Source organism: Poromitra crassiceps, assembly GCF_964638095.1.
Source record: "Poromitra crassiceps genome assembly, chromosome: 16".
NCBI classification, from domain to species: domain Eukaryota; kingdom Metazoa; phylum Chordata; class Actinopteri; order Beryciformes; family Melamphaidae; genus Poromitra; species Poromitra crassiceps.
The window spans coordinates 27706713-27721712 of record NC_139645.1 but is presented as its reverse complement, the minus strand read 5'-3'; the positions used below and the strand labels follow the sequence as shown (position 1 = coordinate 27721712).

General features: G+C 46.1%; 1 protein-coding gene across 1 annotated transcript in view; it reads right to left on the bottom strand.

Annotated features, from left to right (window-relative positions):
• Window positions 1-15000, bottom strand: part of itfg1 (integrin alpha FG-GAP repeat containing 1) — a 318962-nt gene that overhangs the window by 22768 nt on the left and 281194 nt on the right. Inside the window, exon 15 of the mRNA XM_083653071.1 lies at window positions 11042-11166. Coding sequence (XP_083509197.1) covers window positions 11042-11166 — 125 coding nt within the window. The remainder of the gene's footprint in view (window positions 1-11041; window positions 11167-15000) is intronic.

The following is a 15000-nucleotide window of genomic DNA, read 5'->3' as shown; positions in this document are numbered from 1 at the left end:
CTACAGACGGAAAGACAGAAAGAACCTGCTTTGTGTTTGGGCCCAGGCTCATAAGGGGTTAAGAGGTCAGGGGTCATACATGCGGGTCCCAACCCATCGATGATTTAAAAGCTGTAGTCACGCTCCTAACGAGGAATTAACATTTGCAGTTCTGGCCGGTTTGGCACGATGCTCGTTAATTGCTCCTCCGCTCTCCGTCGACGGGCGAGGATCCGCCCCCTCGCAGCTGTTGGGAACGAAGCGGGCGGGCGGGCGGGCGGGCGCGGCGGCGTTTTACAAGCACAGTCTCACCGCCAGGCATTGTGGGTAAAGCACCGCCCGCCCGGCGAGGAGGGAGAGAGGAGCTGGAGAGAGACAGCCTCCATCACCACTGTCTGTCTGTCTGTGTGTGTGTCTGTGTGTGTGTGTGTGTGTGTGTGTGTGTGTGTGTGTGTGTGTGTGTGTGTGTGTGTGTGTGTGTGTCTGTGTGTGTGTCTGTGTGTGTCTGTCTGTCTGTCTGTCTGTCTGTCAGCCCGGGAGCTGAGAGGATCTGGCTGTTTGGAAGAGAAAAGTGCTTGCAAGTCTACAGAGAGATACTGGTTCAAAGCCAGGGAAACTGGCACACTGAGAGAGAGAGAGAGAGAGAGAGAGAGAGATGGGGGGATAGAGGGAGAGAGAGAGAGAGCGAGCGAGAGATATATGGTAAGAGAGAGAGAGAGAGCGAGCGAGAGACATGTGGGGATAGGGAGGGAGAGAGAGAAATGTGGGGAGAGAGCGAGCGAGAGTGACAAGTAGGGGACTGATTAGTGAAGTAAACCACTTTGAGCAGCAGCGGGAATCCCCTGGGTGGGAGGAAAGTGAAGAGGAGGAGAGACACTCAGAGAGAGAGAGGGAGAGAGAGACACAGAGAGAGGGAGAGAGACACAGAGAGAGAGAGGGAGAGAGAGAGAGAGAGAGAGAGAGATAGACTCAGAGAGAGAGAGAGAGAGAGAGAGAGAGGGGGGGGGTAAAAGAGTGGAACGATGGGAGAGAAGAGGGAAGATATCCGAGTAGATTTAGCTAAAGCTGTGCTGTGAAAACAGCAGGCAGAAACTCTCATTGAGTACGTTGACATGGACAGCAAGAATTACATCTTTAACCAACTAAAGCCCCTTTTAGATCGACCAAAAATGCCACTAATATCCACAAACTACTGCCTTTTTCTCCAGTCTAAAGCCCATGGCACACCAAACGAACATTCTCAAACAAACACAAACAAACACGAACAAACACGAACAAAGACAAATGTTCGTTTGGTGTGCCATAGCTGTCTGTCCTTGTCTGTTCGTGTTCGGCGATGTTCTGTCATGTTTGCCAGGATTCGACTTGTTCAATCCGGCGTTGTTCGCTGTTCGCTGTTGTCTGGTAACTTCCCATGTTTTCAGTCGCGTATCCATGGAAACGGAGCTCACGCATGCGCGCCTAATGCATGCGGTTGTCTGGTCAGTTTGGTCAGAGGCAGAGCCTCCTCTAAATTAACGTTACACGCGACGCAGCAAACATACGTTTCTCTGCCAACCATGTGCCATCACACTGGGCATCAACAACACTAGCGGGAGACTTCTCCCATGCACTCCCGCAAATAAGTAATGTTATGCGCAGCAAGGTTACATAATGAGGGAGAGAGAGAACATCCATGACGGCTAACAGCGAGCTATGCTAATAACTAGCTAGCCGTTCAGAAACACATGTAAACAGCCGTGTGATCACTGAGAACGTCAGTAAAATAAGGAGAGAGCTGCAGGTGCTTATGCAGAACTAGTGCACGATTAAGTGCACAGTGGGTAATGACCCGCTGTGATGAAGAATATAGCGAGATTAACCAGGTTGATAGCAGAGAAAACACTGTTGCAGCGGCCATCAGCAGGACCTCCAAGCTTTAACTAGCATTGCCTGTCACATGACGCCTTCAAGGTCCCTCGATAAAGTCTGCAGAAAGATGCAGTTACCTCACCTCTCTCTCAAGAAGCGTCACGTGAGTGTGGCGTTTATGGCCATTTGTCGCTACAAAATAAATAAACTGGGTGTATCATTGTATTACTCGACAGATGTATAACTAACTTTGTCAGTCTGAGCCATCTTCTATGTGCTGTAACACAGTGCAGTTTCTATTTTTCTGGTGTTTCTTTTTTACATGTTTGGGACTGTTGTGCTGAATATGTTTGGTCGGTGTGCCATGCTTTCAAACAATCTCCAACATCTGCCAACATTCACAGACAATTGTCTGTTGGTGTTTGTTGGTGTTTGTTTGAGAATGTTTGATTGGTGTGCCATGGCCTTAAGAGTTGCCAAGCCGTCCCGTTTAGCCGAGAGAGCGAGCCTCAAAGTGAGGCGGGTTATTAACACAGCAGGCCATATAAATGTTGGCAGACCGGATGATCCAGCAGATCAAACGCTCATCTGGAAGAGACTTGACTTGGACTTGTGACCAAAGACTTCAGACTTGACTTGGATTTGCAAAAAATGACTCGTGATCATCTCTGGTGTGTGTGTGTGTGTGTGTGTGTGTGTGTGTGCGTCTGTCTGTGTGTGGGGGGGTGGGGTCTGTCTGTGTGTGTGTGTGTGTGTGTGTGTGTGTGTGTGTGTGTGTGTGTGTGTGTGTGTGTGTGTGGGTCTGTCTGTGTGTGGGGGGGTGGGGTCTGTCTGTGTGTGTGTGTGTGTGTGTGTGTGTGTGTGTGTGTGTGTGTGGGTCTGTCTGTGTGTGGGGGGGTGGGGGCTGTCTGTGTGTGTGTGGGGGGGGGGGGGGGGCTGTCTGTGTGTGTAGTGTAGCGGCACTCATGAAGGCAGTGTGTAGCGGCACTCATTAAGACAATGTGTAGCGGCACTTATTAACTCATTGGCTGCCAGCCACTTTTGGAAAACGGATGCTCCCAGTGCCAGCCCTTTCAGAGCGTTTTCAGTGATTTCTCAAGACCCACAGAATATTGTGTGATATTACTATGTAAACACCGAACATGCCCAAAGAACGATGAGACTCTCTTGTATCATCAGCAAAAAAAAGTTTATTTATATCATTTTCCGTTCTTTAGTTATCAGCAGTAGAAGATAGGTTGGTTTCACCAAAAACAGACATTTCAAACTAGAAGCTGAGATAATGAGCCTTTTGTGAAATGAAGCATTTCAAGCACATCACTGACTCTGAAGCTAATATTTTCTGATGTAGTGACACCTCAAAAATAATTTCCTTCAATAAAACAGCGAAAACAAAGGAATTTTGATGGCAAAATAATATTTTTTAGCTGCAACCAGCAGCGCTGGCCCCTGCGTGCGCAGACCCTACACCTTCTTGCTGGTCTTGATTTACTGCTGGTGGGCATCAGGTATTCTAGCTTGTGTTTGCCAATCTGTCCATCGAGCCTGCTGTCTGGGTCGGTGTTGTATGGTGCCCTGCGTGCCCCACCCCCCTCAACTGCAAACTCCTCCATGGGAGTGTCTCTGGTGGCTCTCTGCTGCACAAATTTTCTGCTGCACGTTTCAAAGTGCGCTGCACCCAGCACTATTTTCACAGCGCTCCGCCGTTTTTGTGCGCCGGCTCCCAGCGCTCCCAGCTGAGAATAATTTAACTTTTCAGAAAGACGCTGGTGTCGGGTGCTCCTTTTCTGGCAACTAATCATATGGAGAAACTATCGCAACAGAGACAGAAAGGCTCAATTGTGGGAGCAGATTGGCTGCTGTTCACAGCTAACGTTACAGCATGCATCGGTTTCCGTTTCCCCATGGCTTCTTCTACTCTTTTTTCCTCATCTTTCTCTAATCCGGAGAGCACTGTCGCCACCTAATGGGTCCGTAAAATAGCTTATACACCTTCAAAATCCCCCATACTTTTAGCTGCTTTGATCCACGTCCCACCGTCAAAAAACGCAATTGATGTCTTTAGACGTCATTGGCACTCTACGTTACTATTTGAATTGACGTCTTTAGACGTCATTGGCACTCAATGAGTTAAGGCAGTGTGTAGCGGCACTTATTAAGGCAGTATGTAGCTACACTTATTAAGGCAGTGTGTAGCGGCACTCATTAAGGCAGTGTGTAGCGGCACTCATTAAGACAGCGTGTAGCGGCACTTATTAAGGCAGTATGTAGCGGCACTCATTAAGACAGCGTGTAGCGGCACTTATTAAGGCAGTATGTAGCGGCACTTATTAAGGCAGTATGTAGCGGCACTTATTAAGGCAGTATGTAGCGGCACTTATTAAGACAGTGTGTAGCGGCACTCATTAAGGCAGTATGTAGCGGCACTCATTAAGACAGCGTGTAGTGGCACTTATTAAGGCAGTATGTAGCGGCACTTATTAAGGCAGTATGTAGCGGCACTTATTAAGGCAGTATGTAGCGGCACTCATTAAGGCAGTATGTAGCGGCACTCATTAAGGCAGTATGTAGCGGCACTCATTAAGGCAGTATGTAGTGGCACTCATTAAGGCAGTATGTAGCGGCACTCATTAAGGCAGTATGTAGTGGCACTCATTAAGGCAGTATGTAGCGGCACTTATTAAGGCAGTGTGTAGCGGCACTTATTAAGGCAGTATGTAGTGGCACTTATTAAGGCAGCGTGTAGCGGCACTCATTAAGGCAGTGTGTAGCGGCACTTATTAAGGCAGTATGTAGCGGCACTTATTAAGGCAGTATGTAGCGGCACTCATTAAGGCAGTATGTAGCGGCACTTATTAAGGCAGTATGTAGCGGCACTTATTAAGGCAGTATGTAGCGGCACTCATTAAGGCAGTATGTAGTGGCACTTATTAAGGCAGTATGTAGCGGCACTTATTAAGGCAGTGTGTAGCAGCACTTATTAAGGCAGTATGTAGCGGCACTCATTAAGGCAGTATGTAGTGGCACTTATTAAGGCAGTATGTAGCGGCACTCATTAAGGCAGTATGTAGTGGCACTTATTAAGGCAGTATGTAGCGGCACTTATTAAGGCAGTATGTAGCGGCACTTATTAAGGCAGTATGTAGCGGCACTTATTAAGGCAGTATGTAGCGGCACTTATTAAGGCAGTATGTAGCGGCACTCATTAAGGCAGTATGTAGCGGCACTTATTAAGGCAGTATGTAGCGGCACTCATTAAGGCAGTATGTAGCGGCACTTATTAAGGCAGTATGTAGCGGCACTTATTAAGGCAGTATGTAGCGGCACTCATTAAGGCAGTATGTAGCGGCACTTATTAAGGCAGTATGTAGCGGCACTTATTAAGGCAGTATGTAGCGGCACTCATTAAGGCAGTATGTAGCGGCACTCATTAAGGCAGTATGTAGCGGCACTTATTAAGGCAGTATGTAGCGGCACTTATTAAGGCAGTATGTAGCGGCACTTATTAAGGCAGTATGTAGCGGCACTCATTAAGGCAGTATGTAGCGGCACTTATTAAGGCAGTATGTAGCGGCACTTATTAAGGCAGTATGTAGCGGCACTTATTAAGGCAGTATGTAGCGGCACTCATTAAGGCAGTATGTAGCGGCACTTATTAAGGCAGTATGTAGCGGCACTTATTAAGGCAGTATGTAGCGGCACTCATTAAGGCAGTATGTAGCGGCACTCATTAAGGCAGTATGTAGCGGCACTTATTAAGGCAGTGTGTAGCGGCACTTATTAAGGCAGTATGTAGTGGCACTTATTAAGGCAGCGTGTAGCGGCACTCATTAAGGCAGTGTGTAGCGGCACTTATTAAGGCAGTGTGTAGCGGCACTCATTAAGGCAGCGTGTAGCGGCACTTATTAAGGCAGTATGTAGCGGCACTTATTAAGGCAGTATGTAGCGACACTTATTAAGGCAGTATGTAGCGGCACTCATTAAGGCAGTATGTAGCGAAACTTATTAAGGCAGTATGTAGCGACACTTATTAAGGCAGTATGTAGCGGCACTCATTAAGGCAGTATGTAGCGGCACTTATTAAGGCAGTGTGTAGCGGCACTTATTAAGGCAGTGTGTAGCGGCACTCATTAAGGCAGCGTGTAGCGGCACTTATTAAGGCAGTATGTAGCGGCACTTATTAAGGCAGTATGTAGCGGCACTCATTAAGGCAGTATGTAGCGGCACTCATTAAGGCAGTATGTAGCGGCACTTATTAAGGCAGTATGTAGCGGCACTTATTAAGGCAGTATGTAGCGGCACTCATTAAGGCAGTATGTAGCGGCACTTATTAAGGCAGTGTGTAGCGGCACTCATTAAGGCAGCGTGTAGCGGCACTTATTAAGGCAGTATGTAGCGGCACTTATTAAGGCAGTGTGTAGCGGCACTTATTAAGGCAGTGTGTAGCGGCACTTATTAAGGCAGTGTGTAGCGGCACTTATTAAGGCAGTATGTAGCGACACTCATTAAGGCAGTATGTAGCGACACTTATTAAGGCAGTATGTAGCGGCACTTATTAAGGCAGTATGTAGCGACACTCATTAAGGCAGTATGTAGTGGCACTTATTAAGGCAGTATGTAGCGGCACTTATTAAGGCAGTGTGTAGTGGCACTTATTAAGGCAGTATGTAGCGACACTCATTAAGGCAGTATGTAGCGGCACTCATTAAGGCAGTATGTAGTGGCACTTATTAAGGCAGTATGTAGCGGCACTCATTAAGACAGCGTGTAGTGGCACTTATTAAGGCAGTATGTAGTGGCACTTATTAAGGCAGTATGTAGCGGCACTTATTAAGGCAGTATGTAGCGGCACTCATTAAGGCAGTGTGTAGTGGCACTTATTAAGGCAGTATGTAGCGGCACTTATTAAGGCAGTATGTAGCGGCACTTATTAAGGCAGTATGTAGCGACACTCATTAAGGCAGTATGTAGTGGCACTTATTAAGGCAGTATGTAGCGGCACTTATTAAGGCAGTGTGTAGTGGCACTTATTAAGGCAGTATGTAGCGACACTCATTAAGGCAGTATGTAGCGGCACTCATTAAGGCAGTATGTAGCGACACTCATTAAGGCAGTATGTAGCGACACTTATTAAGGCAGTATGTAGCGGCACTTATTAAGGCAGTATGTAGCGACACTTATTAAGGCAGTATGTAGCGACACTTATTAAGGCAGTATGTAGCGGCACTTATTAAGGCAGTATGTAGCGACACTCATTAAGGCAGTATGTAGCGACACTTATTAAGGCAGTATGTAGCGGCACTTATTAAGGCAGTATGTAGCGGCACTTATTAAGGCAGTATGTAGCGGCACTCATTAAGGCAGTATGTAGCGACACTCATTAAGGCAGTATGTAGCGACACTTATTAAGGCAGTATGTAGCGGCACTTATTAAGGCAGTGTGTAGCGACACTCATTAAGGCAGTATGTAGCGACACTTATTAAGGCAGTATGTAGCGGCACGTATTAAGGCAGTATGTAGCGGCACTTATTAAGGCAGTATGTAGCGGCACTTATTAAGGCAGTATGTAGCGGCACTCATTAAGGCAGTGTGTAGTGGCACTTATTAAGGCAGTATGTAGCGGCACTTATTAAGGCAGTATGTAGCGACACTTATTAAGGCAGTATGTAGCGGCACTTATTAAGGCAGTATGTAGCGGCACTCATTAAGGCAGTGTGTAGTGGCACTTATTAAGGCAGTATGTAGCGGCACTTATTAAGGCAGTATGTAGCGGCACTTATTAAGGCAGTATGTAGCGACACTCATTAAGGCAGTATGTAGCGGCACTTATTAAGGCAGTATGTAGCGGCACTTATTAAGGCAGTATGTAGCGGCACTTATTAAGGCAGTATGTAGCGACACTCATTAAGGCAGTATGTAGTGGCACTCATTAAGGCAGTATGTAGCGGCACTTATTAAGGCAGTATGTAGCGACACTCATTAAGGCAGTATGTAGCGGCACTTATTAAGGCAGTATGTAGCGGCACTTATTAAGGCAGTATGTAGCGGCACTTATTAAGGCAGTATGTAGCGACACTCATTAAGGCAGTATGTAGTGGCACTTATTAAGGCAGTATGTAGCGGCACTTATTAAGGCAGTGTGTAGTGGCACTTATTAAGGCAGTATGTAGCGACACTCATTAAGGCAGTATGTAGCGGCACTCATTAAGGCAGTATGTAGTGGCACTTATTAAGGCAGTATGTAGCGGCACTCATTAAGACAGCGTGTAGTGGCACTTATTAAGGCAGTATGTAGTGGCACTTATTAAGGCAGTATGTAGCGGCACTTATTAAGGCAGTATGTAGCGGCACTTATTAAGGCAGTATGTAGCGGCACTTATTAAGGCAGTATGTAGCGGCACTCATTAAGGCAGTATGTAGCGGCACTCATTAAGGCAGTATGTAGCGGCACTCATTAAGGCAGTATGTAGCGGCACTTATTAAGGCAGTATGTAGCGGCACTCATTAAGGCAGTATGTAGCGGCACTCATTAAGGCAGTATGTAGCGGCACTCATTAAGGCAGTATGTAGCGGCACTCATTAAGGCAGTATGTAGCGGCACTCATTAAGGCAGTGTGTAGCGGCACTCATTAAGGCAGTATGTAGTGGCACTTATTAAGGCAGTATGTAGCGGCACTTATTAAGGCAGTATGTAGCGGCACTCATTAAGGCAGTATGTAGCGGCACTCATTAAGGCAGTATGTAGCGGCACTCATTAAGGCAGTATGTAGCGGCACTCATTAAGGCAGTATGTAGCGGCACTCATTAAGGCAGTGTGTAGCGGCACTCATTAAGGCAGTATGTAGCGGCACTTATTAAGGCAGTATGTAGCGGCACTTATTAAGGCAGTATGTAGCGACACTTATTAAGGCAGTATGTAGCGGCACTTATTAAGGCAGTATGTAGCGGCACTTATTAAGGCAGTATGTAGCGGCACTTATTAAGGCAGTATGTAGCGGCACTCATTAAGGCAGTGTGTAGTGGCACTTATTAAGGCAGTATGTAGCGGCACTTATTAAGGCAGTATGTAGCGACACTTATTAAGGCAGTATGTAGCGGCACTTATTAAGGCAGTATGTAGCGGCACTCATTAAGGCAGTGTGTAGTGGCACTTATTAAGGCAGTATGTAGCGGCACTTATTAAGGCAGTATGTAGCGGCACTTATTAAGGCAGTATGTAGCGACACTCATTAAGGCAGTATGTAGCGGCACTTATTAAGGCAGTATGTAGCGGCACTTATTAAGGCAGTATGTAGCGGCACTTATTAAGGCAGTATGTAGCGACACTCATTAAGGCAGTATGTAGTGGCACTCATTAAGGCAGTATGTAGCGGCACTTATTAAGGCAGTATGTAGCGACACTCATTAAGGCAGTGTGTAGTGGCACTTATTAAGGCAGTATGTAGCGACACTCATTAAGGCAGTATGTAGTGGCACTTATTAAGGCAGTATGTAGCGGCACTTATTAAGGCAGTGTGTAGTGGCACTTATTAAGGCAGTATGTAGCGACACTCATTAAGGCAGTATGTAGTGGCACTCATTAAGACAGTATGTAGCGGCACTTATTAAGGCAGTATGTAGCGACACTCATTAAGGCAGTATGTAGCGGCACTTATTAAGGCAGTATGTAGCGACACTCATTAAGGCAGTATGTAGTGGCACTCATTAAGACAGTATGTAGCGGCACTTATTAAGGCAGTATGTAGCGACACTCATTAAGGCAGTATGTAGCGGCACTTATTAAGGCAGTATGTAGCGGCACTTATTAAGGCAGTATGTAGCGGCACTTATTAAGGCAGTATGTAGCGACACTCATTAAGGCAGTATGTAGTGGCACTTATTAAGGCAGTATGTAGCGGCACTTATTAAGGCAGTGTGTAGTGGCACTTATTAAGGCAGTATGTAGCGACACTCATTAAGGCAGTATGTAGCGGCACTCATTAAGGCAGTATGTAGTGGCACTTATTAAGGCAGTATGTAGCGGCACTCATTAAGACAGCGTGTAGTGGCACTTATTAAGGCAGTATGTAGTGGCACTTATTAAGGCAGTATGTAGCGGCACTTATTAAGGCAGTATGTAGCGGCACTTATTAAGGCAGTATGTAGCGGCACTTATTAAGGCAGTATGTAGCGACACTCATTAAGGCAGTATGTAGTGGCACTCATTAAGGCAGTATGTAGCGGCACTCATTAAGGCAGTATGTAGCGGCACTCATTAAGGCAGTATGTAGCGGCACTCATTAAGGCAGTATGTAGCGGCACTCATTAAGGCAGTATGTAGCGGCACTCATTAAGGCAGTATGTAGCGGCACTCATTAAGGCAGTGTGTAGCGGCACTCATTAAGGCAGTATGTAGCGGCACTTATTAAGGCAGTATGTAGCGGCACTTATTAAGGCAGCATGTAGCGGCACTCATTAAGGCAGCGTGTAGCGGGGAGCCAGTGATTTCTCTGCATAAGAAAAGAGCGTGCACGGGAAGGGGACAACAAAGCAGCTTGTCGGAGACGTCTGTTCTCGGCACGCGGCGGCTTTCCGATCCACGGAACGTTCCATCTGCAAGTCTAATCGTCTTTCCCCCCCCTTGTTATTTGACAAAGACCTTGGCTCCACGCGGGAGAAGAACAGATACAAAGGGAGAGAGACAGAGAGAGTGATATTTGAGGTAGTGCAAGAAGGGTGGGTGGGGAACAGATCAAAACCGTGCAACCAATTAATTATTCACTGTATTAACGGAACCGCGGCTTGTAAAGTGACAGCAAGGACAACACACACACACACACACACACACACACACACACACACACACACACACACACACACACACACACACACACACACTCTCTCTCTCTCTCTACTCTGTGATGTCAACAGAGATACAGTATGTTTGAAGCTAGTCTATAGGTTTAGGGACATGTGGAGCGGAAGAACTGAACAAACCCCCCTATGCAGGCTTAGGGAGTAACAGACTACATGTAATGCGATTATATAATCAGATTACAAAAAAAGATGTCAACAGATTAGAGTTACATTCACTGGGTGGAGATTATGCCATACTTGGATTATGTTTCGGATTAAAAATAGTAACAGGTAATTAATTAATTGGTAATTGTATCGGATTACCGGTACATTTTTTAAAAGAACCCTCCCCACCCTGCTCCTGTGACTACTCACGGTCTCTCCGGGCTGCCGGGGGATGCCGACGTAGAGGTGGTCCAGGAAGTTGGCACTGCGTCCGAGGCCCAGCACGGTGTAGGGCAGCTGGAGGGAGAGGTGGGCGGACTGGCTCAACTGGCCGGCTGGAGGAGAGGGGGGGGGGGGGGGGACAGAGGAACAAGTCACTTTACTGCACATCTGACAGGTGTTGTTTTCTATTCTAACTAGTAGTTCACTTGAAGAGCGCAGCCTTCCACCAAAAGGCCAATACTCCAGTCTGCTATGATATGCACATTTTGTGAGTCGGATCAGAACCCCTTCTCAGCCCCAAACTGTCCATATCCCAGCATGCACTGGCTGTTTATGTGCTATGGATGCAGCCGATTTCCGTCGAATCTATCCTGAGTGGCAACAGGGGAGAGAGGTTAGTTTTTACATCTACCAAAATCTGACTCCCCTCCCCTCTTATATTAAAAGAATTGAAATTGGAAGGAGTCCAATTCTTTTCTTTTTCTTTCGGAAAATTCTACAACACCGGAAAGAATCGGCCCTATTCACAAACTCAACTAATCACCTGCAGTACAGTGGGTGGCCCACAGGGGACAGTAGTGGCATTCACGCATGAATAATTTGACAACTCGATGAATAAAATATGGACAGGGTGAAATACTAAAAAGGTAGGCTAATGCTAATGCTAATGCTAATGCTAATGATCTGGGATGTTTTTTCTTTCTTTCTTTTTTCTGCCACCCACACTTTTTCACTTCATCTGCATTTTGGGAACTTTAAAGAGCATTTTTGCCCGGTTAATTCTGACCCTGGTCTGCATGTGTAGACCCCTGTCAGCACACTATTGCACTTCCTAGATATACTGTATGTAAGGATCCTAAAAAGAGGGACAAGACATCACTCACGTCACAACATTCAAATTCTGCATTGGGGCCAGTTCTATTGAAGTGAATGGGTCAGGCAGGGTAAGTCAGTTGTATTGAAGTGAATGGGTCAGGCAGGGTAAGTCAGTTGTATTGAAGTGAATGGGTCAGGCAGGGTAAGTCAGTTGTATTGAAGTGAATGGGTCAGGCAGGGTAAGTCAGTTGTATTGAAGTGAATGGGTCAGGCAGGGTAAGTCAGTTGTATTGAAGTGAATGGGTCAGGCAGGGTAAGTCAGTTGTATTGAAGTGAATGGGTCAGGCAGGGTCAGTCAGTTGTATTGAAGTGAATGGGTCAGGCAGGGTAAGTCCCACTAGAAACCATCATATCTGTGTCGTTTCACCTTTGACTGAAAAATGCCACCAGACGAAAGAAAACACATTATGTGATATTGGCTTTTTTCCCCTGTTCTTTTTCTTGATCTAAATAATAATAATGTTATTGTCCTAGAGCTAGATTAGCTAACGACATCATGATAGCAGGGTTTTTCCTGCCTCAAAAGGAGGCAGAGGTGGTACTAGAGCGCGACCAATATAGGAACTTTGAGAGCGATTTTAGAGGGCAGAAATCCACCGCTTACAGATAGGCAGCCGATTTATTTATTTTCTATGTTGATTGTGGAACGATATGACGATGCAAAGGCAGCTTTCTTAAAGGAATCCAAAATACATATATTCCCTCTCACCTGTAGTGCTATATTTATCCATCTATATCGTTTTGTGTTAGTTGCCTGAGTTTTGGAGATATCGGCCGCAGAGTTTCTGCCTTCTCTCCAACACAATGGAACTGGATGGCGCTCGGCTTGTGGTGCTCAAAGTGCCAAAGAAATACATTTGATAAACTCAACAGCAATGTCTCTTTCCAGAAATCATGACCCCGTTACTCAAGATAATCCACAGACCTCGTTGTGAGCCGTTTCATGGAGGAACTATTTTCTTTTGACCGAACTACACCCGCCGGCTGCTGGCTAGTTCCTACATGAGACTGCAAAAGAAAATAGTTCATACTAGTTAGTAGTTAATAATAGATTTTAGCAGGGCCCGAAATTAGAGCCCGCCACCCGCCAATGGCGGGCATATTTTAGCTTTGGCGAGTGACATAAAAGTGCTGTCCGCCACGTGGCGGGTAACAAAATAGTCATGTAAAATAATTAAAACTGCGGTGTGTTTTGGTCTTACGACAGTTGCCTTTATTACAGCCCCGAATCTCGCCTTCCGCGTCATCTCTGGCCTCATTTTTGGCTTGTTTTGGCCGACGTCACATCCGCTACTCTTCTGTGCTGACTGGCCGTGGCTAGTGTCCTCTAGAGAGAGAGTGGCGTCAGCGGAGGACCAAAATGCAAGAATCATTAGCCAATGAACAGCCAGGAATGGGTCTCGCGCTACTTTTGCATGCTAAAATAAAGCCGATAATGTACAATTTGATTCATTTCAAGGGATGAAAAACCCTTTCAAAGTACAACACTGTCTATTTTGATGCAACTCGACAGTGCTGCTTTTTTTACTGAAGAGTTCCACTTTCTACTTCCTGGAAAAAACTGGTCCATTGGGGTGAATGGAGATGTCGGAACTCTTCTATTATACGGCTCTGGCCGTGGCCATCTGCATTCTGCAGCGCCTGCTTGCACTGCAGGGAGCTAACGTTACGCCGGTCCGCCTGCTATAGCTAAGCTAACGTTAGCTTGATTTAACGTTAAATGGGTTTACAATGTGGAACCATATCGAGGGAGTAAGTTGGCCGCCTAAAATGAAAACCCACCGCCGCTTTCTCCGACGAAAAGGATGAAGCGGCAGCGAGAGCGGGACCACCTGACAAAAGAAAGTTTCGAGAGGAGTGGAAGTTTGGCGATAGTTTGATGTTTCAAGAGACTGGCTACAGTATGATGCTGGGGCTGTAGTACAGCCCAGCATCATACTGTAGCCAGTCTGTAGTGATGAGTTGTTCCGTGTGCCGCAAGTATGCCAAAAAGAAAAATAGAAACAACACGTTTGTCATCGGTAGTAAATCAATGAAGCTGGAAGCCGTTCGTGACCATGAACAGAGCCAGTGTCACATTGGCTGCAAAGAGGAGAAGTAGAGAGAGGATGAGGAGTCTGAGGAGTTATGTTTACAAAACCTTCAAATTTACTTCTGTTCTGTTCAATCCTGCAAAGAGGGTAGAGAGTGAGGAGTCTGATGATGTTTAACATTAGGTTACAATTTAAGCTCAAGATTGACTTGACATGTATTGATAAGATTGACTTGACATGTATTGATTAATCAATCATCAATCAATATATTAAAATAATTTGCTTCAAATTTTACTCTGGCCTCTTATTTAAGTGTGTATTCTTCAACGTAATACCTTATCTACTTGAAATGTACTGAAAAAAATAGATATATATGGATATATGTGACACAAAAATGCGTTTTCTTTTTGGCCGGTAAGAAATATGCTTGGCGGGTAGATATTTTCCATCTACCCGGCACTGGCCGGTGGGTCAAAAAGTTAATTTCGGGCCCTGGATTTTAGGGTGAGCTGTCCCTTTAAACAAATAACTTTATTAAGTAATATTTAACATTAAATTGCCGACACATCGGCGTAACGCCGCAATTACAAATGACAGAAATCCACCGCTTGTTAGAAAATGGTGTTTTCTGTCACAGTTTTGTGGAGAGCATGATGGAGCATTGGCCTAAGCCTAACAGAGTGTTGTTGGCTTGTGTGCGGACGTAAAGCAGCATCATAAAAGATACCAATCAGAGTGGGACACCTGAGGCCTGTCCAACACCTCACCTCACCTCCCTCCCCCCCTCTCTCTCTCTCTCTCTGCCTCCCCCTCTCTCCCTCTCTCTCTCCCTCCCTCTCTCTCTCTCTCTCTCTCTCTCTCCCTCTCTCTCTCTCTCCCTCCCTCTCTCTCCCTCTCTCCTCCCAGCTTCAACCATGCATCACTCACTCACTCAGGCTTTCCTTCCCCTGTCTTCCTCCTCGTTCTTCTCTCTCCCCTCCAGCTGCTGCATCTCGCCCACGCACCCAACTCTGCCAAGTGCAGCCCACATAAATCAAC